This window comes from Xyrauchen texanus, chromosome 41 (assembly GCF_025860055.1).
Source record: "Xyrauchen texanus isolate HMW12.3.18 chromosome 41, RBS_HiC_50CHRs, whole genome shotgun sequence".
In the NCBI taxonomy this organism is placed as follows: Eukaryota; Metazoa; Chordata; class Actinopteri; order Cypriniformes; family Catostomidae; genus Xyrauchen; species Xyrauchen texanus.
The window spans coordinates 13,093,220-13,115,683 of record NC_068316.1 but is presented as its reverse complement, the minus strand read 5'-3'; the positions used below and the strand labels follow the sequence as shown (position 1 = coordinate 13,115,683).

Sequence of the window (22,464 nt, the reverse complement as noted above, 5' to 3'; positions counted from 1 at the left end):
ATTTACCTGGCACCTTATTTTAATTCTATTTTATGTGTTACTGTTTTATTATTATTATTTGTCTTGTCATTATCTGTTTTGTGTATTAATGCTTTGGAAATATTGTATGTGAACACAATCATGCTTATAAAGTACTTTAAATTGAAATGACAGACATCGCCCTGTTAATCAACTCGAGAATGCGCATTAGCTGAACTAGCCTGAAAAATATCGGTTATTTTTCGTGATCTAAGCTAAAGAAGCACAATTTAGAATACCATTGTTGTCATGGTTGTCAGATTTTATTGCTGATTTTACATATGTATTTCGTAATATTTTGGAGAGTTTGGTATTTCCAAGTAGATAGAAGATATTCCGCGTGTTTACATAGAAAGAAAATAGCTGCCCAGCCTACCCGGCAGCGTTCCAAAGTTGGTTGCCGAGTGGACTGACTCGCATTGTAAGGCACTTTGCTAGTAGTGTAGCTCGCACTGAAAAAAGGAGAAAGAAATAGAAAACTATAAAATATTTAATAAATCTATTGTGTTTTTTACATATCGTGACGTCTACGTAATCGCCAGGAGTATTAATTGTGAGGAGTACCGACATTTCAGTGGAGCATTGTATCGGCTCTGTGGCGCAATGGATAGCGCATTGGACTTCTAGATGAGTGAATGAGGTCATTCAAAGGTTGTGGGTTCGAGTCCCACCAGAGTCGAAGCTTTTAGTTCGGAATTGCTGTAATGGCCACATGCCAAAGTAACTGGACTTGCCCTTATTCAGAAGATAAGACTTGATTAGAGATTATTCAAAGACTCGATCAAAAATATGTGAATCTTACAAAAGCAACAGGCGGGATTGAACCGAACCCCGCAGGCAGGTGGCGTTACATTATATATCTGTAATCAAATATATGATACCCAATGAAAAGAAGTGTATCGTTTTGATGCCTGAGTTGCTCGGTTGTGTTTGACTAGAATTTAAAATCAAATATTTCTTATAACGTCTTTTACACCACACATTTCCAGCCAAACAACCGCATTTGCATTTTATTTGTGAATATTCAGTTTAAGACCCTCTTGAAATGTTGCGCCATTTCTGTCTTGAAACCGCAATACAACAGGATTGTGTTGTGTAAAAAGGCACAATTTATCGGTAATGTCATTTATCAGTTCAATGCGAACACGTTCGGATAACTGAGCTGTGTCAGATTGGACGGTTACTGAGGACGTCACTTCCGCTTCATGAGTTTTCCCCGGGAAGGCACTTTGGCGCGGAATCAGTTGTTGTTCCGCGCTTCTGAGAAGAATACAATATTACCTTACACCAAGTCCATTAAACCTAATGGCTCCCGTCTCAAATAACGATAAAGACATGGATGGCGGAGATTTAGGTGAGCATCTTTACAATGCTAAATGTTATGAGCTTGCGGAATCTTAATGCAGTTTAGACAGACTATTTTTGTTTGGTTGGACTAACGTTGACAATATAGTATTTACTGTCACAAAAATAGGCGCATATATTAGATGTTTATGCAAATATAAAGTGCTTTTGTCGATTACGTTTACCGCTTCCCTCTTTGACTAGCTGTAACTTAAACTTCTCAATCATGACATTGAAAGAAATGTGTCCACCTCACTTTCTAAACCTTACTTTTCCCTACACGACACACTGAATAGGGGTTTTCCTCATTAAAATAATTTATGTAGATGTATTTTTGTTTAACTATTTTAGACTATTCTTCTATGATTGTTATAAAGGCATTGTTATCATTTTGTCTTATATTTAAAACAAAGTATTTATAAGCGTCATTCATGGCTTGTTATTGTAATGTTTGCTAAATTGATAAGATAGTGTATGATTAGGGGTCCCCAGCTACAGTATTCTTGTTTTTTTTACTTGGACGGAACCACATGTCATGTTTGTCCTGTAGATGCATCTGACACATGTGGCATCGCCACCTCACGGTCCAGACGGGAGAAGAAAGAGAAAGTGGGCCGCAAGTCCGCCTTGGAGCAGCTTAAACGAGCCAAGAAGGGAGAGAAGGTTAAATATGAGGTGAGTTGGGATATTCTCTATGCACACACCCACACACACTATGTGCATCCTGTGCATTTGCTTTGATATTGTTTTGTGATCAGGTGGAGGAGTTCACCAGCGTATATGAGGAGGTGGATGAAGAGCAGTATTCCAAAATGGTGCGGGAGAGACAGGATGATGATTGGATAATTGATGATGGTCAGTCTGCTGAACCACTATTACATATATTTTTCATAATGGTCATCAAACCTGCTCCGATGCCAGAAATGTTTCTAGCTGAATGTGTCTGTTATCTTTTTCAGACGGTACAGGCTATGTGGAGGATGGGAGAGAAATCTTTGATGAAGAATTGGATGATGACGCACTGGAGAAAGGCAATAAAGGTGAGTTTTGGTTTTCATGTTTGGCCAATTTGCTATGCTCTGAGTGTTTTACTACAGTTAATTTTCCTCTCTCTTTGTTTTTCTCTCTCGCTCTTGTTCTCTTGGTCTCTCTCTGTGAACAGGTAAATCAGGTGGAAAGGGAGGAGACTCAAAGAAGAATGTGAAAAAAGTGGCTGTCAGTAAACCCAACAGCATTAAAACCATGTTTATGAACAGTAATGTGAAGAAGCCTGCTGAGGTAAAAACAAAAAAAAGTTACTTCACCGCTGATATGTATAAAATACTATTTTCTGTATGTTCACAATATGGTCAGTTGTACTGCTGCATGTAATCTACTGTAGAACCATTTCAAGTGTAGGGTAAATAGTTTAATCTATAAATGGTGAAGCTCTTCTAGTTATCACTCTGACTGTTGGCACATAGTTCTGGCTTGTGTAGGTATAATTTTGTATCTGGTTTGAGCTGAATGTTTTTCATCATTGTAGAAAGATGTGGATTTGTCCAAAGATGATCTGCTTGGAGATATTCTACAGGACCTGCACTCAGAGGTGATTGTTTGCCTTTTTGTGTTGAGCAACCGTAGACGGTGTCAGTCCACATTGTTTGCCTTTGCGAACTGTATTATCATTGCATGCTTAAGACCTAACGATCATTTTTAATGTTCCACAGAAAACAGTTGCGCTCACCCCACCACCAATCATTACTCTGAAGAAGAAGAAGAAAACACTGGGATCGCCTATTAATCCATTTTCAGTCAAACCGCAGTTGCCAAAGGTAGTTAAAATATGTTGAGTTGCAATAAATTCTGTATTAGCCATAATTGTTCACTAATATCTATATGAAGATTTACTTTATACATTAATTTTAGTTAGTGACAATTCTGAGATAAAGTGTACACCATGAATCATCAGTATGAACACCTTTATCATCCATATGTTAGCAGTCACCTGAAGTCCAGATGCCGAAGCCCAGACCTGTGGTGACACAGGTTCCTCCAGCTGACCCATCATCCAAGTCTGCTCCCCTCAGTAAACCAACCACCACACACCATTTAAAGAAACCCAAGACAGAGGAGCCTGAAGGTATACTTGACTGACTCCTTCATTCCTGTAATCTTTTGTTTATAGTCTTTTAGTATAAACATTTCCATTAATATTTATTTTAAATTTCTTATTAAAAGAAGAGATTGAGTTTGATGAGATGGATTTTGATGAGCCCATGGAGTCAGAGAACCTGGAGGAGGAGCCAGTGAAAGTAAAGGCAGAGACAAAACCCACTCCTAAAGTGGAGCCCGAGACTGACCGCAAGGATGAGATGTTAATGTATGTTTACAACACAGCCTTTTGAATAAATAATTGAATTAATGTTCTAAATTTACACATTAATGGTGTGGAAATTCCACAGTGGTTTCCGCCTGCAGTGCATTTTCTGCTATAAATGTCATGCTTGTTTTATCTCCTCAGATCAGAACTGGTTGGTGGCATGGGCTGGGAGAAGATGGAGGAGGGGGAGCCCATTGAGTCTCCTGTGGAAGTGCAGGTAGACTCCAGCCAACTACCGCTGGTGGAGGGACCTGATGGAGAAATGTTTTTCCGCTTCTACTGGCTGGATGCTTTTGAGGACCAATATAGCCAACCTGGTAATAATTCCTTCCACCCAGTTAATTTTACATAACACAGGTCATTTCTTCCCGATTAACACTTTATTGATTCAGACAAATGAAAATTGAAAAGTAATATATATAATTATACACCGAATCAAATTTTACTCCCAATTATTACCTTTCCCTGACCCACAACAAATATCCCTGTGGTCAAACTTGAGAATACACACACGCACACAAAATATAAATATATATAATAATCTCACACATTTAAAACTACACATCTCTCTCCACTGCCCCTCCCAGAGAGCCTCCCAAAAAGGCCCAATTTGTTATGTTTTATCCCCTATATTAATGACCACTCCATCGCCTAAAATACAGAGTCTGGGGCAAAATGAAATTTGAGTGTCCAATACGGCACACATAGAACTCTGAACCCTCAACCAAAAATCTTGGATCTTAACATACCACCAAAAAACATGTCTTGTGTCCCCATCTTCTGAGTGGCTTCGCAAGCAGGTGGGTGTGTCTTTAAGACCAAGCTTATACAATCTAGAGGGGATCCAATAGAATCGATGGAAAATCTTAAATTTCATAAGGCGCACCCTTGCATCTCTAGATGTAGTTTTTTTTTAGAATTCTAGCCCACACTCCCTCCTCCAACAACAAGTTTAAATCTTTCTCCCATAATCTCTTGAGAGAATTTGAAGCTCTGTCCCCCAGACTCTGAATTAGCAGGGAGTAATACACTGATGCCTCATGGCCTTTTCCTAAATCTGTAATCACCACTCCCAGAGTATCTACTGCTCTAAATAGTAAAATAGTACAGAGCAGGTGACGCAGCTATAAATACCTAAGAATTGAGAAACACCAAAATCTTGAACCATATTTTCAAAGGCTCTCACTCCACTCTCATATAGGTCATCAAGCGTATTAACCTCCCTCACAATCCACTCTGTCCAGCAGAAAGGGGATTTATTATTACATCATTTTGGGTTCAGCCATATGCTCGAAGCAACATTTAAATAAATGTCTGAATTAAACACTTTCGTACATACCACATGCAAATGCGAGATAACAGGTATTATTTAACTTAAAATTAAAATTTAACTAGTTTGATAGAAAGGCTTTGCAGTGGTGAAATGGGGCAGGCCTAGCCCACCTTTTTCAATCAGCCTATGTAACTTATTGAAATGTAATCTGGGACATTTACCATTCCAAATAAATGACTTCACTATGCTTTCAGATTGCTTGAAATAAGAGAGGGGGACATTGTAGCAGGTAGTTTAATTTTAGAATGCAATTCATTTTAATAACATTAACCTTCTCAATCAAAGATAAATGTAATGAATCCCACCTGCCCACATACCTCAAACCTTTTTTATTTAAATTTTTATTATTTTTTTTAAAATTATTTTTATTAAAAAGACAAAATTAACTTAAGTAAATCACACAAATTTGTTGGGAATAAAATACCCAAATATTGAATGCCCTGTTTGGGCCTCTTTAAGGCACCAGGCTGAAAAGCCGTTACCAGGTAGAGCCAAAGCTTCGGATTTAGACCTGAAACTCTGTATCCTGAGAATTTAGAAAAGAAATGATTAATTTTGTGGAGGCAAGGCATAGATCTAGTAGGGTCGGAGATTAATAATAAAATATCATCTACATAAAGCAAAAGCTTATGCGCCACTCCTCCCACCATCACCCATGTAAAATCATCCTCCTTTCTTATCGGGGCTGCTAATAGTTCCAGGGTAAGACTGAGCAATAATGGGGAAAGAGGGCAACCCTGCCAGGTAGAATAATCTGGAATTAATCCATTTGTTTGTACCACCACTACCAGGTGTCTATAAAGAAACTTAATCCATCCAATAAAAGTATTCCTTAACACATACATTTCCAAAATCTTAAAAAGATAATCTCTTTCTACCATATAAACGCCTTTTCGGCGCCAAGTGAGATGGCATTGACCGGAGTTTGATCATTTGCCACTGACCACATGATATTGATGAAATTCCAAATGTTATCATAAGAGCTACTAGTGTTGTCAAAAGTACTGGTACTTCGGTACCAAGTCGATACTAAAATAAAAAAGATGTAACGTTACCAGTGTTTCTGCAGTACCGGTAGTACAGAGCACAGTATCTATCCGGTACCAGCGCACAGTATGACTGAAACACGGCAGCTTTAGAATGCTCACAGGCTTATTTTGAATGCATGCTCTGTTACTTCTTGTACACTGAAACGGACAATTAATCAAATTAAAATAGTGGCATGCTCTAGAATGATTTATTAAATCGGTAAAGGCTGCAATCATATTGTGGAAGAGATGTGTATGTTAAATCCAACCTCTCATCCACTGTCGCATTTAAAACAACAGTTAACCAAAGTGTGTCACAGTAATAAAATTTAAAACATAACAATTCAAAATGACCACATATACAAACACCCACGGAAGGCTGCTGGACCAGACAACATTCCTGGCAGAGTGCTCAGAGGATGTGCAGACCAGCTAGCAGATGTTCTTACCGACATCTTCAACATCTCTCTGAGCAGCGCCGTCGTTCCAACGTGCTTCAAGGCCACCACCATCATCCCCATGCCAAAGAAGTCTTCAGTGTCCTGCCTCAACGACTACCGTCCCGTCGCACTTACACCCATCATCATGAAGTGCTTCGAGAGGCTCGTCATGAGGCAGATTAAGACCCAGCTGCCCCCCTCACTAGACCCACTGCAGTATGCGTATCGTTCAAACCGTTCATAAGGACTCATACGTTCGAATGCTGTTCATAGATTTCAGCTCAGCATTCAACACAGTCATTCCCCAGCACCTGATTGGAAAGCTGAACCTGCTGGGCCTGGACACCTCCCTCTGCAACTGGATCCTGGACTTCCTGACTGGGAGACCTCAGTCCGGATCGGGAACAGCATCTCCACCACCACCACACTGAGCACTGGGGCCCCCCAGGGCTGTGTGCTCAGTCCACTGCTGTTCACTCTGCTGACTCATGACTGTGCAGCAATGCACAGCTCGAATTACATCATCAAGTTCGCCAATGACACGACCGTGGTGGGTCTCATCAGCAAGAACGACGAGTCAGCATACAGAGAGGAGGTGCAACGGCTGACGAACTGGTGTAGAGCCAACAACCTGTCCCTGAATGTCGACAAAACAAAAGAGATGGTTGTTGACTTTAGGAGAGCACAAGGTGAACACACTCCGCTGAACATCGACGGCTCCTCTGTGGAGATCGTCAAAAGCACCAAATTCCTTGGTGTTCACTTGGCGGAGAACCTCACCTGGTCCCTCAACACCAGCTCTATCACCAAGAAAGCCCAGCAGCGTCTCTACTTTCTTCGAAGGCTGAGGAAAGCACACCTCCCAACCCCCATCCTCACTACATTCTATAGAGGGACTATTGAGAGGATCCTGAGCAGCTGCATCACTGCCTGGTTTGGGACTTGCACCGTTTCGGACCGCAAAGCCCTGCAGAGGATAGTGAGGACAGCCGAGAAGATCATTGGGGTCTCTCTTCCCTCCATCAAAGACATTTACAAAAAACACTGTATCCGCAAAGCAACCAGCATTGTGGACGACCCCACACACCCCTCACACAAACTCTTTACCCTCCTCCCATCTGGCAAGAGGTACCGAAGCATTCGGCCCTCACGGCCAGACTGTGTAACAGCTGCTTCCCCCAAGCCATCAGACTCCTCAATACTCAGAGACTGGTTTGACACACACGTGTCCTGAGTTGCACTTTAATTACTGTCACTTTATAACTGTCTGCTACCTCAATAACTGCTATGTGCATAGAACACTATCTCATAGTATGTTATGTTTACATTTTTAGAAACTGTCATCTTTTTGCACTACTGAGTACTGGTCGGCGCTGCACTGTCTATTGTCCTGTTCATTGTCAGAAATTTGTTGTACTGTCCCGTACTTTTTGCACATGTTTGCACGTGCACTTTATATAGGTATATATAGGTTTTTTATATAGGTATTTTATTTCGTTGTGTTGTCTCATGTGGTCCTGTGTTGGTCCTTTGTTGTTTTATGCAGCACCATGGTCCTGGAGGAACGTTGTCTCGTTTTGCTGTGTACTGTACTAACTGTATATGGTTGAAACGACAATAAAAAAACCACTTGACCTGACTCCAAAACTGTGTCCTACATTTCATTCGTCAGACTTAAAGGCCAGTATAAAAAGATGAGATTTATGACATGACTTAAAAGTCTTCAATGATCACACTGCAGTGTCGCAAACCGTTTATCCAGAAAAGTGAAGCATCCGGCAAAAAACACTTAATAAAAGCACGATTCAAAATAAAATCTATATGCCTGAAATTGAATAAAAATTAATTACAACTCTATAGTAAAATGTTATATTCTATATAATAATAATAAAGTATCACAAGTAATTGGTACAAAATTGGTATCGAGAACCGTTAAATTTAACTGGTATCGGTACCGACTACTGAAATTTTGGTACCGTAACAACACTAAGAGTTACAGCCCCGAATAAACCCCACCTGATCTATATGTATAAGAGATGTCATAACTTAATCGGTTAGCCAAAATTGTTGACCATTTTAACATCTAGCTGAATCAGGGAAATTGGATGGTAACTCTTAAACTTGCTTGGATCTTTGTCCTTTTTAAGAATCAGACTGATCCGGGCTTGTGTCATGGTTGGCGGAAGCTTTCCATTCTTTAATGATTCTGTATAAACTTCTAGCAAAAGTGGAGCCAGTTCTGTAGCATAAGATCTAAAAAATTCAGTGGCAAAGCCGTCTGGCCCCGGGCCTTGCCTGTAGGCAAGGCCTTAATTACCTCATCAAGCTCCTCCAAGGTTATCTCGGAATCAAAAGAATGTTTTTGCTCAGTTGTCAGTTTAGGAAGTTCTAATGATTCCACAAAGTACATCCGGCCCTAAACTGTTGGTGAATTATGTTGTTTCACTGTGCAGGTGTGGTGTACCTGTTTGGAAAGGTCTGGATTGAATCAGCTGAAGCTCATGTAAGCTGTTGTGTTGCTGTAAAGAACATCGAGAGGACCATGTATCTCCTGCCCAGAGAACATGTGAGACCAGTCATATTCAGTAGACATGCATATACTCCTGCAACAAACAAAAAAACAAAAAAAAAATTCTCTGATTTGTTTGATTTGTTTTTGGTGGGATACAATAGAAAGTAAATCTGGCAACTGGTCAGAAGACAGAAAATCAGGTTGGAATGATGGATGTGTACCAGGAGTTCAACGGTCTCTCTGAGAAATTTAAAATCATGAAGTTTAAGTCCAAGGTAATTGCTGCCATCCTTTCTGCTCTACTTTACTGAAATAGAAAGTATGAATGGATTGTATTACCTTCATTTTAATATGTGATCTCTCTGTTCGTACAGCCGGTGACAAAGAACTATGCCTTTGAGATCCCAGACATTCCCTCACAGAGCGATTACCTTGAAGTCAGATACTCTGTGAGTAGACGTCACTTGTCAGACCTTCATAGTCATTCTATAATAATTCCCTTGAATGAGTGTATTAAAAAGCCATTATTGTTAATGTGTATGTTGTGTGGTTTGTTTTGTAGGCTGAACTTCCCCCATTGCCAGCTGAGCTGAAGGGCTCAACATTTTCTCATGTGTTTGGCAACAATACCTCCAGCTTAGAACACTTCCTCCTTAACAGGAAGATCCGCGGACCTTGCTGGCTTGATGTCAAGACTCCTCGTACGTAACCTGCATATGCTAAACAAGCTAAAAAGCTTTCTGAAAACACAATCATTCTATTGCTCTGTATTTAACCTTTATGAATACGCCATGTGACTTCCTCATTGATAACACTTCAGATAATTTTCAAAATAATGTAATGGTTTAATATATTTGCTCTCATCGTTACCTCTAGAGTTGAGCAGTCAGCCTGTGAGTTGGTGTAAGGTGGAGGCCATTGCACAGAAAAGTGACCTGATCTCAGTAGTTAAAGATCTGCCACCACCTCCACTGGTCATCATGTCCATAAGCCTTAAGACTGTTCAGAACCCAAAGACTCACCAGAATGAGGTAAACCTGATTTAGTCCTACTCTTCAGGGGTTAATGTTTCAGTTATTAAAGTTTGTCACAGGGAAATTATACCTTGGCTTTTTGTCTGGGCTTAGACCCCTTTTACCTGTCTGTATAAGTCTGATCAAATATTTGATGTGAAGATTAACACATTTCTGCTTATGGATAATTGTTTTGTGGATCATGGGATACCCAGTGAAGCTCAGCTAAGCTGCAGTGGTGGCAGCTTACTAGTGAAACTTTACTTTCTGTCTTGCCTCGGATAGATTGTTTCCCTTGCTGCCCTGATCCATCATAAGTTTCCCCTGGACAAAGCTCCACCACAACCCCCTTACCAGACCCATTTTGGTGGTGAGTTTCTCCTTTCTACTTTTGAATTTAATGCGGTTTGAGCTGTGTGGCCATAATATCTTAGATAGATATATTTTGCTATTTGAGTTTTGGGAGATTTTGTTTGAGACTAAACTATTTAGCAGTTTTATGAATAATTACTGCTTGTTTTAGCTCACATATCTCTATGCATTTTCTGTTAAAGTGGTGAGCAAACCCAATGACTGTGTCTTCCCTTATGACTTCAAAGATGCAGTTAGGAAAAAGGTAATGGTTTTTATCTTGTGTTAAGACTAAAAACATTTCATATGTCCAATCAACCATGTTATTTTATTTTATTTATTCAGAACGGGATAGTAGAGATTGCAGGTACTGAACGTGCACTCTTAGGCTTCTTCTTGGCCAAGATGCACAAGATTGATCCTGATGTTTTAGTGGTGAGTTGAAATGTTATTACATATGCAATGAGCTGACCTGGTAGATTGATGTGGCTGATTTTATTTTCCTGATTTTGTTTAATTTTTATTTACCACATTTGCCTTCCAATTACAATGTTTTAGGGTCACGACATCTTTGGTTTTGACCTTGAAGTGCTCTTGCAGAGGATCAATGTGTGCAAAGTACCGCACTGGTCCAAGATTGGCCGTCTAAGAAGAGCCAACATGCCCAAATTGGGGGTGAGAATACCTCTGATGCATGAGGTCATGAAAGATAATTTTTTTTCCTGCAAATAGTTTTTTTTAAACCTGTGCATATGGGCATCTCTTTTATCTCAGGGTCGCAGCGGCTTTGCGGAAAAGAGTGCCACTTGTGGACGCCTGGTGTGTGATGTTCAGATCTCTGCCAAAGAGCTTATCCGATGTAAAAGTTATCATCTGACTGAGTTGGCTGCCCAGATCCTGAAGACAGAGAGGGTGGTGGTGCCTCCGGAGAACATTAGGAACTTTTACAGGTTAGCTGCAACCTGAAAATGATTCTCTTCTGTTGATGTAACATTCCAATTTTCTGTCTTTCCAACACTGTTGCTTTATTTTTTCCAATAGTGATTCCCCTCACTTGCTCTACCTTCTGGAGCTCACCTGGATCGATGCTAAGCTTATCCTGCAAATCATGTGTGAGCTGAATGTTCTACCACTGGCAATGCAGATCACTAACATTGCTGGTAATGTCATGGTAAGATGCCTCTCTGAATAATCCCATTCCTTATTTCATCTGTAGTAACCACATTCTAGCTTGGTGTTTCATCTTTTATTGATAATGCAATATAAAGGTCTACTTTCTGGTTTTGTGCTGTGTGGTTACATAGAATTCTTTGGCTCAGTTGCAGATAAGTGTTGCTTATTAATTTTTCTCAAATGCCATCTCTTGTTCTCCTACAGTCTCGCACACTGATGGGTGGCCGATCAGAGAGGAATGAGTATTTGTTGCTCCACGCTTTCGATGAGAAGAACTTCATAGTTCCAGACAAGCAGTTCTTCAAGAAACCACAACAAGATGTGGTGCGAAGCCTTTTTTCATTATTACACTCTTCAGACCATTTATGGCCTTAATTTATTATGTTCTTTTTTTCTTTGTCATTTCTACTCTCAGGATGAGGATGTTGAGGTAGGAAAAAGCAAGTCAAGCAAAGCAAGGAAGAAGGCAGCATATGCTGGAGGTCTGGTGTTGGACCCAAAAGTCGGTGAGTGTTCATGTTTTCGTGTGTTTCATTGGTTAATATGTATGTGCTTGCTAAATCATCTGTTCCGACTTCTGCCTGCAGGTTTCTATGATAAATTCATTCTGCTTTTGGACTTCAACAGTCTGTACCCCTCCATCATCCAGGAGTTTAACATCTGTTTTACTACTGTTGAGAGAGGAGCGACCAATTCGTGCAAGAAAACTGAGGTGTGTTTGGAGGTGCTCACAGGTATTTTTGTGAGAATTTACCTTGCTGTTGTAAGCTTTATTTAGTTTTAAGCATCTTGTTAAATTTTTCCATAATAATAGGACGATGATGATGAAATTCCTGAGCTGCCAGATCAAAGTCTGGAGATGGGCATTCTTCCTAAAGAAATTCGAAAACTGGTGGAACGCCGACGTCAGGTCAAACAGCTAATGAAGCAACAGGACCTCAACCCTGACCTGTACCTGCAGGTAAGTGAAATCCCAGGCAAGACCTAAGAACATTTCTATATTGATAACTCATTATTTGTTTATATGAGCCCTTATTTTTCTACTAGATAACTAGATTAGATTGTAGCTCAGAGCTAGTAGTGTTAGGGGTTTTATGCATGCAAGCCTTGACGACAAATCTCCTCCCATAGTATGATATCAGACAGAAGGCTCTGAAGCTGACCGCTAACAGCATGTATGGATGCCTGGGTTTTTCCTTCAGTCGCTTTTATGCCAAGCCTTTGGCTGCACTGGTCACTCATAAAGGAAGAGAGGTACGTAACATGCTACACTATGTTTAATGGCTAAATTCAGACCCTGATCCCTCACTCTTGATATTATGATATACGCTACACTTAACAAAATCTTAGTTTTATTGAAACTAAGTTAGATGCCATATTTATGACGCAAATGAAAACAAAGCAATGATTGAGAGTTGTTCAGTGGGTTGTGCTTTGTTAAAGTGATAATTGTTTTGTTGGCTGGTAATTGGTTGGCCAAATGATCAACACAAGGTACATAACAGGAGATGGCCTATTGAACAGACTGAATACCAATCCTTTGTTATTTGTCAAAATATTTTAGCATCTACCCTGACTCTTATAGGTCATTCTATATTATTAGCAGACACCTATTTATCCATCATAAATTCTTGAATTCTGCCACTAGAGGGTAGTCTAAACCTGGCCTTCTACTCAACTGCATGCAAGTGTGCTCCTTAGGCCTCTGGCTCTGATTTCACTCACCTCCTCATGAGCTCCTGTTCTCTTTTTTGCCTTACCAATTTGATGTGATCTCTTGTTCCTTTTATGCCACCTCCTTGGTATGATTGCTGGCTACCTGCTCTTGACTTTAATGAGACTAGACTTTGAAAGCCCACTGGGGTGTAGCAATAAAAATGGCATTCATGGTCATGCCTCTCTCTTCTCCCACATTGCCACTGGGCGGTGTGGGGTGCATTGTTTGAAATGGGGGGGAACCAATAATTACAATCTCTTTGAATTAGCCCCAGCATTCAACATGAAGGTTTCCACTGCCTCCATGTGCCTCATTTGTTTCAAGAAGAGCTACAAAAAGGTTTTTACAATCAAATAAATCCAAAGCTTGCACTCAAACAAAGGAGAAAGTAAGGAATGCTGATTTGAATGGTTTTAAGTAGGAAAACTAGGTGTAGATTTGATTTGGATTCTGCATATGATGGTACAGCTACATGGTTCTAAACCACTACACTGGAGTCTGCAAATATTAATATATATTTCTTTATGTCAGAGAGCCCAGTTTGACTTAACAGCCCTAATTTCTCAAATTAGTTTTATTGTGAGACATATTCTCCACTGTCAGCCAGCATGTACTCACACTGCACACAGTTGTTTCAGTGGCAATCAATAAAAAATTTAAATGCAACAGCTCGAGCACTCCCAGCTTGCTGCCTTACTTTGACTCTGACATTCATGGTGTAATTTGAATACATATGTATTTTGTTGCCATTTATATTTTGATAGAGTGGCTTCCCTTTTATGCACTAGTGCTGTTGAGAGCTGTGTTAGCAATTGACTTTGGTGTTGCATATACCATTTTTTTCCCATGGCGATTAAAGATGCTTGATCTGGCGCCCCTGAGGGCGGATCCGGACAAGCCTTAGGTGATTCTCAGCATGTTGAAATATGCAGGTTCCCAGAGCTGTGATGGGGATGAAGGCTGTTTGGCATCAGCTTCCAAAGGCCGAGGGATTCAGTAAACGATGTGCCATAGAACGTTTCAAACTTTAAGAGGGCAAGAAGTCAAATAGCCAATTTTCTCTTCCTGCCTTCCATTGGAGCCAGAGACACAGAATGTTGATCGTAACCGTTGTCTAATTTGACAATCTAAGTTTACAATCATCAAACACTAAATCCTGTCAGTCAGACAGTGGGTTGGCTGTATCTTCTGATGGATGGCCGGCTGTCTGCACCAGCATTGTTTTGGGATAAGAATTACAGGCGCTCTGCTTTTAATAGAGTTAACTAATGCTTTCTGAGAAGCTAGCTTAGTGCTAACCTGCCCTAGGGGTGTAAATTCAGTCAACAGGTGCTGTAAAGTGTGTTAAAGTCTGGAGGTGCCGCAAAGGAGAAAGTTAAAATGAGGGTTATTTGCTGGTCGTTTAGAGTGAAGGAATATAGACGATTTCTTCAGGCATTACCAGCTGAGCACCTTGTCACACTTGAGTTAGCAAAAACACTAATCTTGTTTTAGATCATGATTTTGTTACTCACTTTTCCTTTCTAAATACATTTTATGTTTTTATTGTGCATGTACTTTTGAAGCTCTGAAACTCTAGAACTTCTGTCATTGAATTGTGTAATTGGTGGGACTGCTTACAATCTAGGTAAACCAAAACGTCAAACTAAGGTCAGCACTAGTGGATGACAGATGTAAAAAACAATTTAATCGATGATACAATATTTAGAGTATGCATGTTACGATACACAAATTAAATGATATGATGCAGAAGACTTATGATTTGATTATAAAAAATGAAATAAAAAAATGGCAGCCTCAGATTTTTTTTTTTCTACTTAAACTTCTACAAGAATTCAACATAAATGTATTATAAATCTTAAGTGACGCAACAGTGTCTGACATTGGCAACATAAAGCAGTGCTCTATAATAAAGTAACTTAAACAACAACACTGCATTTATGAGCAGATTGTTATGAGAACATTCACATTTATGATTTGGCAGATGCTTTTATCCAAAGCGACTTACAGTGCACTTATTACAGGGACAATCCCCCCAGAGCAACTTGGAGTTAAGTCCTTGCTCATGGACATGATGGTGGTGGCTGTGGGGATCGAACCGGCAACCTTCTGCTTACCTTTCTGTGATTTAGCCCACTACACCACCACCACACCTCTGAACAATTAGTTTGCTACGTTCAATTCATTTCAATTTGAATAGCACTTTTTACAATGCACATAATTTCAAAGCAACTTTGTAGAAAATAATGCCTTTTTTACATTTTAAATCCTCCAGTGAGCAAGTTAAAGGTGACTTTGGCAAAGAAAAATTAAATGCCTTTCAATTGTTAGTCGAGAAAAAAAAAAGCCTCTAGAGGTACCTGACCTCTGACTTTACAATTATGTACATAATACAATAATATTTAGCAGTTTAATCAAAAAACAACCGAGGCACTTAATTGATTTGCCCTCTTCCCCCGGTTTCACGTTGCATGTAAACTTTAGCTGTCTTACTGGCTTATCCAATGCACGCAAGTGTTGTGCTCATACATCAGAGGCAGAGGCTCATGTTATTACAGATTTCTTGCATAGTTGTTTTTTTTTGATAGTTATGAGAGTTTTGTTGTGCATGTGATCATGCTCCGTGGCGGCTGGGAGAGCCTGGCTGTTAATTGCAACTTGCTTTTTCTGTCTTGCAAATCCACCAATTTGCGTGGTGATGATGGTGTAAATAAAACCGCATGTTTAATGTACTATAGCACTGGGACATGACACTGTTGTTTGGCAAATTCAACAAGCTGTAATGCTACAATCTATTTGCTGTTTGCTATCTGCCTTTGAGCTCTCAACTCGCCAATGTAGACTAGTTGCTCTGTTTTCCTGCGAGCGCTCAGTGCTGCCTCTCTTTGGAGGGGACTGTTTTGCAGCTCTTAATGTTGCATTGCTTGATTTTAATCACACTTATGTATTTATTTGTGTATCATACGATACATACAGTGCATCCTGAAAGTATTCACAGCGCTTCACTTTTTCCACATTTTGTTATGTTACAGCCTTATTTCAAAATTTATTAATTTCATTATTTTCCTCAAAATTCTACTAACAATACCCCATAATGACAATGTGAAAGAAGTTTGTTTGAAATCTTTGCAAATTTATAAAAAATGAAGAAAAAAATAATAATATGATAAGTATTCACAGCCTTTGCTCAATACTATGTTGAAGCACCTTTGACACCAATTACAGTCTTTTTGTGTATGATGCTACAAGCTTGGCACATCTATTTTTGGGCAGTTTCCTCCAGACATGACGCTTGCCATTCTGGCCAAGAGTTCTTTCATCAGACCAGAGAATTTTGTTTCTCATGGTCTGAGAGTCCTTCAGGTGCCTTTTGGCAAACTCCAGGCAGGCTTTCATGTGCCTTTTACGGAGGAATGGCTTCCTTCTGGTCACTCCTGATTGGTGGAGTGCTGCAGAGATGGTTGTTCTTCTGGAAGGTTCTCCTCTCTCCACAGAGAAATGCTGGAGCTCTGTCAGAGTGACCATCGGGTTCTTGGTCACCTCCCTGACTAAGGCCCTTCTCCCCCGATCGCTCGGTTTGGCCGGGCGGCCAGCTCTAGGAAGAGTCCCGGTGGTTCCAAACATCTTCCATTTACGGATGATGGAGGCCACTATGCACATTGGGACCTTCAATGCTGCAGAAATTCTGTACCCTTCCCCAGATCTGTGCCTTGATACAATCCTTTCTCGGAGGTCTACAGACAATTCCTTGGACTTCATGGCTTGGTTTGTGCTCAGTCATGCACTGATAACTGTGGGACCTTATAATAGACAGGTGTGTGCCTTTCCAAATCATGTCCAATCAACTGAATTTACCACAGGTGGACTCCAATCAAGTTGTACAAACATCTCAAGGATGATCAGTGGAAAAAGGATGCATCTGAGCTCAATTTTGAGTGTCATGGCAAAGGCTGTGAATACTTATGGACATGTGAATTATCATTTTATTTTTTTAATACATTTGCAAATATTTCAAACAAACTTCTTTCATGTTGTCATTATGGGGTATTGTTTGTAGAATTTTTAGGAAAATAATGAATATAATCCTTTTTGGAATAAGGCTGTAACATAACAAAATGTGAATACTTTCCGGATTCACTGTTATGATATTGTATTGCGAGCGTTGTATCGTACAATATGATACAATATTTTTTTACACCCCATTAGAGTGTGTGTGAAAGTGTATGATATCTTGCCGATTTCTATAATACAATTTAATTATAGCCAATAAGAAGTAGGGATGCTTCGATCCAGTACCTGGATCTGTGTCGGCTCCGGTACTGAAGCTTTTAGACGGATCGGGTATCGGTCCAACGAGCCCGATCGAAATCCGATACCGTTTACATTTTCTTTACTGTCAAGCTCAAAGAATTGCATAAAAGAACCATAGAAACACATTAAAGTAGTTCATATGACTCGTACATTTTATTCAAAGCCACTTGAAGACGTGCAGTGGCTCTGAATTACAAAATGCTGTGTTGATATAAATATATCAACTTCTTCAATCAATACTTTTTAAATAAAAAGTAAATATATAAAATGCACGGGCAGCTCCAGCACATCAGTTATTTGTTTACAAATGATAATATTTAAGTTGAATGGGTTCCAAAAAATAACTGTGAATGAAAAGTGAGCTGATATCTTTCAACTAAATTGAACAAAAAAGAGATCTGAATCCTGAAGTCCAGATACAAGTTGAAAAATGTTGCCAAAAAAAAACGACTTATTTTCTACTGATGACTTGTACTGGAATTACTGTTCATTTTTGTGCTACATTATCCAGTATACTAGTTAATAAAGTTTCTTAATAAGCTATACATTTATATTGAAATAATGTGTAGTTAGAGGTTTGTGTTTCTTTCACTTGTGTGTGTGTGTATGTGTGTGTGTGTGTGTGTGTATATATATATATATATATATATATATACATACATACATACATACATACATACATACATACATACATACATACACACACACACACACACACACACACACACACACACACTGGGTTGCTCATAGAATTCTAAACTGCCAGCAGTAGGTGAAGCTACCGGAAGTGCTCTAGCGGCCATATTACTATTCCCTACCGATAGAAGGCATCGCGGCATTTAACCGTGAAACAACACTCAATTAAGGATGTGGAAAAAGTGCCCACAGCTTTTAATTTATGGACTATGTACCTATTAAGCACAAATTAGTCATTATCCATGTAGAGTGGGCATAACGATCATAATCTTTAATAATCAACAGTAAAAATACAACACCAAAGTGTATTAATTCCACTTTTTAAAGCAAAAGTATCCAATAGCGACATCTGCAGATTGTTACAGGATGCAATGTTTCTCTGCCTTCATAGTTTAAACCTGTTGATGCTCATAATGTTGTCAAATTTATACATCTGTATTTTTTTTTTTTTTTTACTAGATTATATAGAAAATGAGAACTAATTTAAGCAAAGTTCATATGCAGTGTGTGTGTGTATACACACGCGCGCACACACACACACTTATATGTATGTAAATTAATCTGGAATATGTACATACCAGCTTGAGGGCATTTAATTATTTCAACAATCCCCTGATCTTTTAAATCATAATCAGAAATAAGTTTATTGACATATGCACACTCAAGGAAATCATACATATTTATTTGTTCAATAACAAAAGCTTCCAAGTTCCACAAAAATTTACTTAAACTGAACATTACAATAAAAATGTGCAGATATGTGGGCACAAATCTGCTAATGGATTTAACAACAATCCCACATAAGTCAGCTTTTAAAAGAATGGTAGCCAGACATCAAGCTCATCAGAGCTAGTGGCAGATGTTCTCCACCGGACAGTGACGCTGGAGGCAACATCTTATGATAGGCTGGCCTTTCAGGCAAAGTGACATTCAGCCTGAAACAGAAGACACAGAGAAAAACATCACTGGAAGTCTTCCTAGCTTGTCCATGTTCAAAGAGGCTGTGGTGGGGAACATAGAAGGCTTTGCAGTTAAAACAACTGAAGAAGATTCTGTGCACTACCTGTTTATCAGCACTCGTGTCGAGAGCTCTTCCCAAGATGAACACACTGATCAACATGAAGTCCTGAGGTGGATTTATAAGACCGTTAGACAGCGTCCTGAAAGTCTGCAAGACACCTGAGAATGTTCTGGAACTCCATAGTGGTTCTGCATTCAAGGAACTTGAGGCACACCTGTTCAACCTAGAACCATACAACAATCACATCTTCATACTCAAAGTGCATTTCAAAAAGCTGCACTAACATTAGGCTCCACTTCATTGCCAAGGAAATGTGCTGCATCACACTCCAAACGGCTTAGGAAAACTCTGAGCAAGCTTGTACTGCGAAAAAAGAAGAAAAAAAGAAAAGTTTGATATAAAGACCAGGGCCGATTGCACCAGCTTATACGCAAGTTTAAACTTAGCCTAGTTGTGGTGTAAATGGGCACTAAGTCACAATTTACGCACCGCTAAATATTTGAGCGTTGCACCATTAAACTTTGGTAGGACGTAACCCTAAGTATAAACTAAATATTTACGAAAGACTCCGACCAGGTGTAACTGATAGAATAAAAAAGCAGACTGATATTTAATGACATCAATGAGCTCATGTTTTGCATGACAGGCATCTATCATTTTGATATACATTATGATGTTGACATTTATGAGAGAAAAAAACCTTACATTTAAGCGTCTCTTCAGCATGAAACCGTTCAAACAGTGCAGTTTTCAGGATGCATCGCCAGGTGTCAAGTTTCAACACACAGGCATCTGATCAGCAAAGGATAAAAAAGGAAGGATGCAACCCCAGCGAACCGAACCCCCCATTTCTCATTTGGCCACACAAAAACGAATCGTAGTAATTACTCAATTCTGATTTATCAGTGTGTTCGTTAACGTGGCGGCTCATTTTAGCTTATTGTGGCCATCGGTTCTCCCGATGGCCAGTCCACCCTCACTGCCCCCTCGGTATGCCAGATTACCAGTCCAGCCCTGCTCCTCGTCAATTCCAATTGATAACTTGCCCATGAGCTGGGCCGTGTTCAGGCCTGCACTGCAAAAAGTACAAATCACACACACAGACAATTAATCCAAGCCTGCATTATATTCATCAAATGTAACCGGTGTTGATCTGCAAGTAGATATTCAACTTGACCAAAAAAGCCAACTTGGTGAATATACTATTCATTGTGGTTATTTTCCTGTTAATGTTAGCTGCATAGCTAATATTAATTTAGCCTCAGAAAATAACCACAATGCACTTTCAACGTAAACAAAAGTTACAAAGCTTAATTATGTATTCAGAATACAAACTTTGAAGCCTGCAAAAAATATGTTTGAAAATGTCTACTGATATATTACCTCAGTTTCTTAAACTTGTTTCTATTGAGGTGAAACCTGAATGTAATGCTGCTGCAATAAAGTGTAACATAACACGCTCACACTTAGAATAAGCAGGGGAAAAGAATTAAGAGTCCAAATAAATAATGAATTACATATTTAGGAAGATTGCGTTGTGATGCAGTGTATGCAGACTTAAAAAAATGTTTTTAATGTGAGTGGATAGGTAAAAGTTACTCACCAAAACCGACAATTTCCCATTGAGACCCATAGGAATACAGAATGTTAGGGAATACCAAAATGTAGTAGCATTACTGTTGTGACGTCATGAGCAATCCAGTTATATATATATATGTAGATCAGTGGTTTCTTTACATTTTAATGAGTACTCCCAATTAGTTCCACACAACAATGTAAAGATATTCTAAACTGATTATGCAAAAAAACATCACTGGTATTGGTATCGAGATTTCCGATATCGGATCGGAATAGAAAACTTGGTATCTGTGCATCCCTAATAAGAAGCAGTAGCCTACACAATAATGCTAGACAGCTTGATTTCAAACTAAAAAAACTAAAACATTTTTAATTTCATTTGAATTTTTTGTTAAAATAACCAAAAAATTCAAATGAAACTAAAAAATAAAAATAAAATGTGCGTTGTTCAACTTTTTGAAAGATGCCTTTTTAACAGTTGTGAAGGGCAACATCTCTTTGGCAACTAACCTTTTTCAACCATGCATTTTCTCCATCATGGGCTTACCAGTAGGTTATTTCGTTGTCTGGGCAAATACATCACTTATTGTGGGTTCACATCACTTGTAGTGACTTTGAATGTGTGTAAATAAAAAAAAATGTGTTCCCTCCTAGGGCTGGGCGATATGCAAGAAATATGTTCACAATATCTTTATTAAAAAAATAATAATCACAATATTCAATTATATCGTTAAATACCCCCCCCCTTCCATTTACCATTAAAACATACTGCAGGTGGAAAATGACTTGCACAAATGAAGACATACAAGCAATTATAAATGTAAAAATAATAATGATAATAATAATCACTGAAATATAAATCATGGTTCGAAGTGAATGTGTTTTTGAAATATTTGATACATTTTGTATTCTATATACTTTGTATTATTTTACATGCTGCTGAGTTGCATTCACAATAAACTGCTCTGTGGAAATAAAGTGAACTGAACTCAAAACACCTCCTTAACTGAGATGTCTGAGGTCATTTACAGCACTTATAAAAAATAAAAATCTGAAGGCAGAAACAAAGCATGAGATCCTTAGTTGCGCATTACACGAGACTGCACGCCTCCATATCAGGGCGTCATATACGCATATACGGCTTTTCTGTCATCTGTACTTAATAATATAAAAGTGTTTCTTCACAAAGTGTTCCTTTGTGTCTACAGGCAAATTATTTGTAATATTAATTTGATAATAATGAGATCATCATCTGTTTGCTCAACCCGAATGTGCATTTCTCTCTAATTAACACAATGTTCAGACAGTCTATTGCTGTTTTTTCCGACACATTCAGAATCATTACTGCTTTTCCTGGTGTCACTTTGGCTCGCTTCATGCGTGCACTTGTAAAAAATTATATTTTTAAGGCTCATTATTACGGTTTAGTATTTCTCTGTAATGTAGAACAAACCATTTTCTGATACTAGTGTATTTCCTTGATGCCTAACCAAAGCCAATCACCAGCACATTTAGATTTGGGCACATCTAGCATGTCACATGCTTCTCAATGACGTTGATGAGATTA

At 39.0% G+C, this 22,464-nt stretch overlaps 1 protein-coding gene and 1 non-coding gene across 3 annotated transcripts in view; both read left to right on the top strand.

Annotated features, from left to right (window-relative positions):
* Positions 1 to 607: 607 nt before the first annotated feature.
* Positions 608 to 697, top strand: trnar-ucu (transfer RNA arginine (anticodon UCU)). Its single transcript is given in 2 exon segments — positions 608 to 644; positions 662 to 697. It is a non-coding gene; the product is annotated as a tRNA-Arg (tRNA).
* Positions 698 to 1,246: 549 nt separating this feature from the next.
* The window catches only part of LOC127634343 (DNA polymerase alpha catalytic subunit-like), an 89,692-nt gene continuing 68,474 nt past the window's right edge, over positions 1,247 to 22,464 (top strand). Inside the window, exons 1-26 of one of the 2 annotated variants that reach the window (XM_052113856.1) lie at positions 1,247 to 1,372; positions 1,913 to 2,037; positions 2,121 to 2,217; positions 2,322 to 2,402; positions 2,525 to 2,640; positions 2,888 to 2,950; positions 3,072 to 3,176; positions 3,343 to 3,484; positions 3,586 to 3,724; positions 3,866 to 4,041; positions 8,979 to 9,091; positions 9,199 to 9,312; positions 9,412 to 9,486; positions 9,600 to 9,738; positions 9,914 to 10,068; positions 10,336 to 10,420; positions 10,605 to 10,666; positions 10,747 to 10,836; positions 10,960 to 11,076; positions 11,176 to 11,351; positions 11,443 to 11,572; positions 11,779 to 11,898; positions 11,990 to 12,080; positions 12,162 to 12,286; positions 12,389 to 12,535; positions 12,706 to 12,828. In XM_052113856.1, the coding sequence (XP_051969816.1) occupies positions 1,324 to 1,372; positions 1,913 to 2,037; positions 2,121 to 2,217; positions 2,322 to 2,402; positions 2,525 to 2,640; positions 2,888 to 2,950; positions 3,072 to 3,176; positions 3,343 to 3,484; positions 3,586 to 3,724; positions 3,866 to 4,041; positions 8,979 to 9,091; positions 9,199 to 9,312; positions 9,412 to 9,486; positions 9,600 to 9,738; positions 9,914 to 10,068; positions 10,336 to 10,420; positions 10,605 to 10,666; positions 10,747 to 10,836; positions 10,960 to 11,076; positions 11,176 to 11,351; positions 11,443 to 11,572; positions 11,779 to 11,898; positions 11,990 to 12,080; positions 12,162 to 12,286; positions 12,389 to 12,535; positions 12,706 to 12,828 (2,955 nt within the window). In that variant the 5' untranslated portion in view covers positions 1,247 to 1,323. Of the gene's footprint in view, positions 1,373 to 1,912; positions 2,038 to 2,120; positions 2,218 to 2,321; positions 2,403 to 2,524; positions 2,641 to 2,887; positions 2,951 to 3,071; positions 3,177 to 3,342; positions 3,485 to 3,582; positions 3,725 to 3,865; positions 4,042 to 8,978; positions 9,092 to 9,198; positions 9,313 to 9,411; positions 9,487 to 9,599; positions 9,739 to 9,913; positions 10,069 to 10,335; positions 10,421 to 10,604; positions 10,667 to 10,746; positions 10,837 to 10,959; positions 11,077 to 11,175; positions 11,352 to 11,442; positions 11,573 to 11,778; positions 11,899 to 11,989; positions 12,081 to 12,161; positions 12,287 to 12,388; positions 12,536 to 12,705; positions 12,829 to 22,464 lie in introns of both variants that reach the window. The other variant, XM_052113855.1, reaches the window with a different exon arrangement.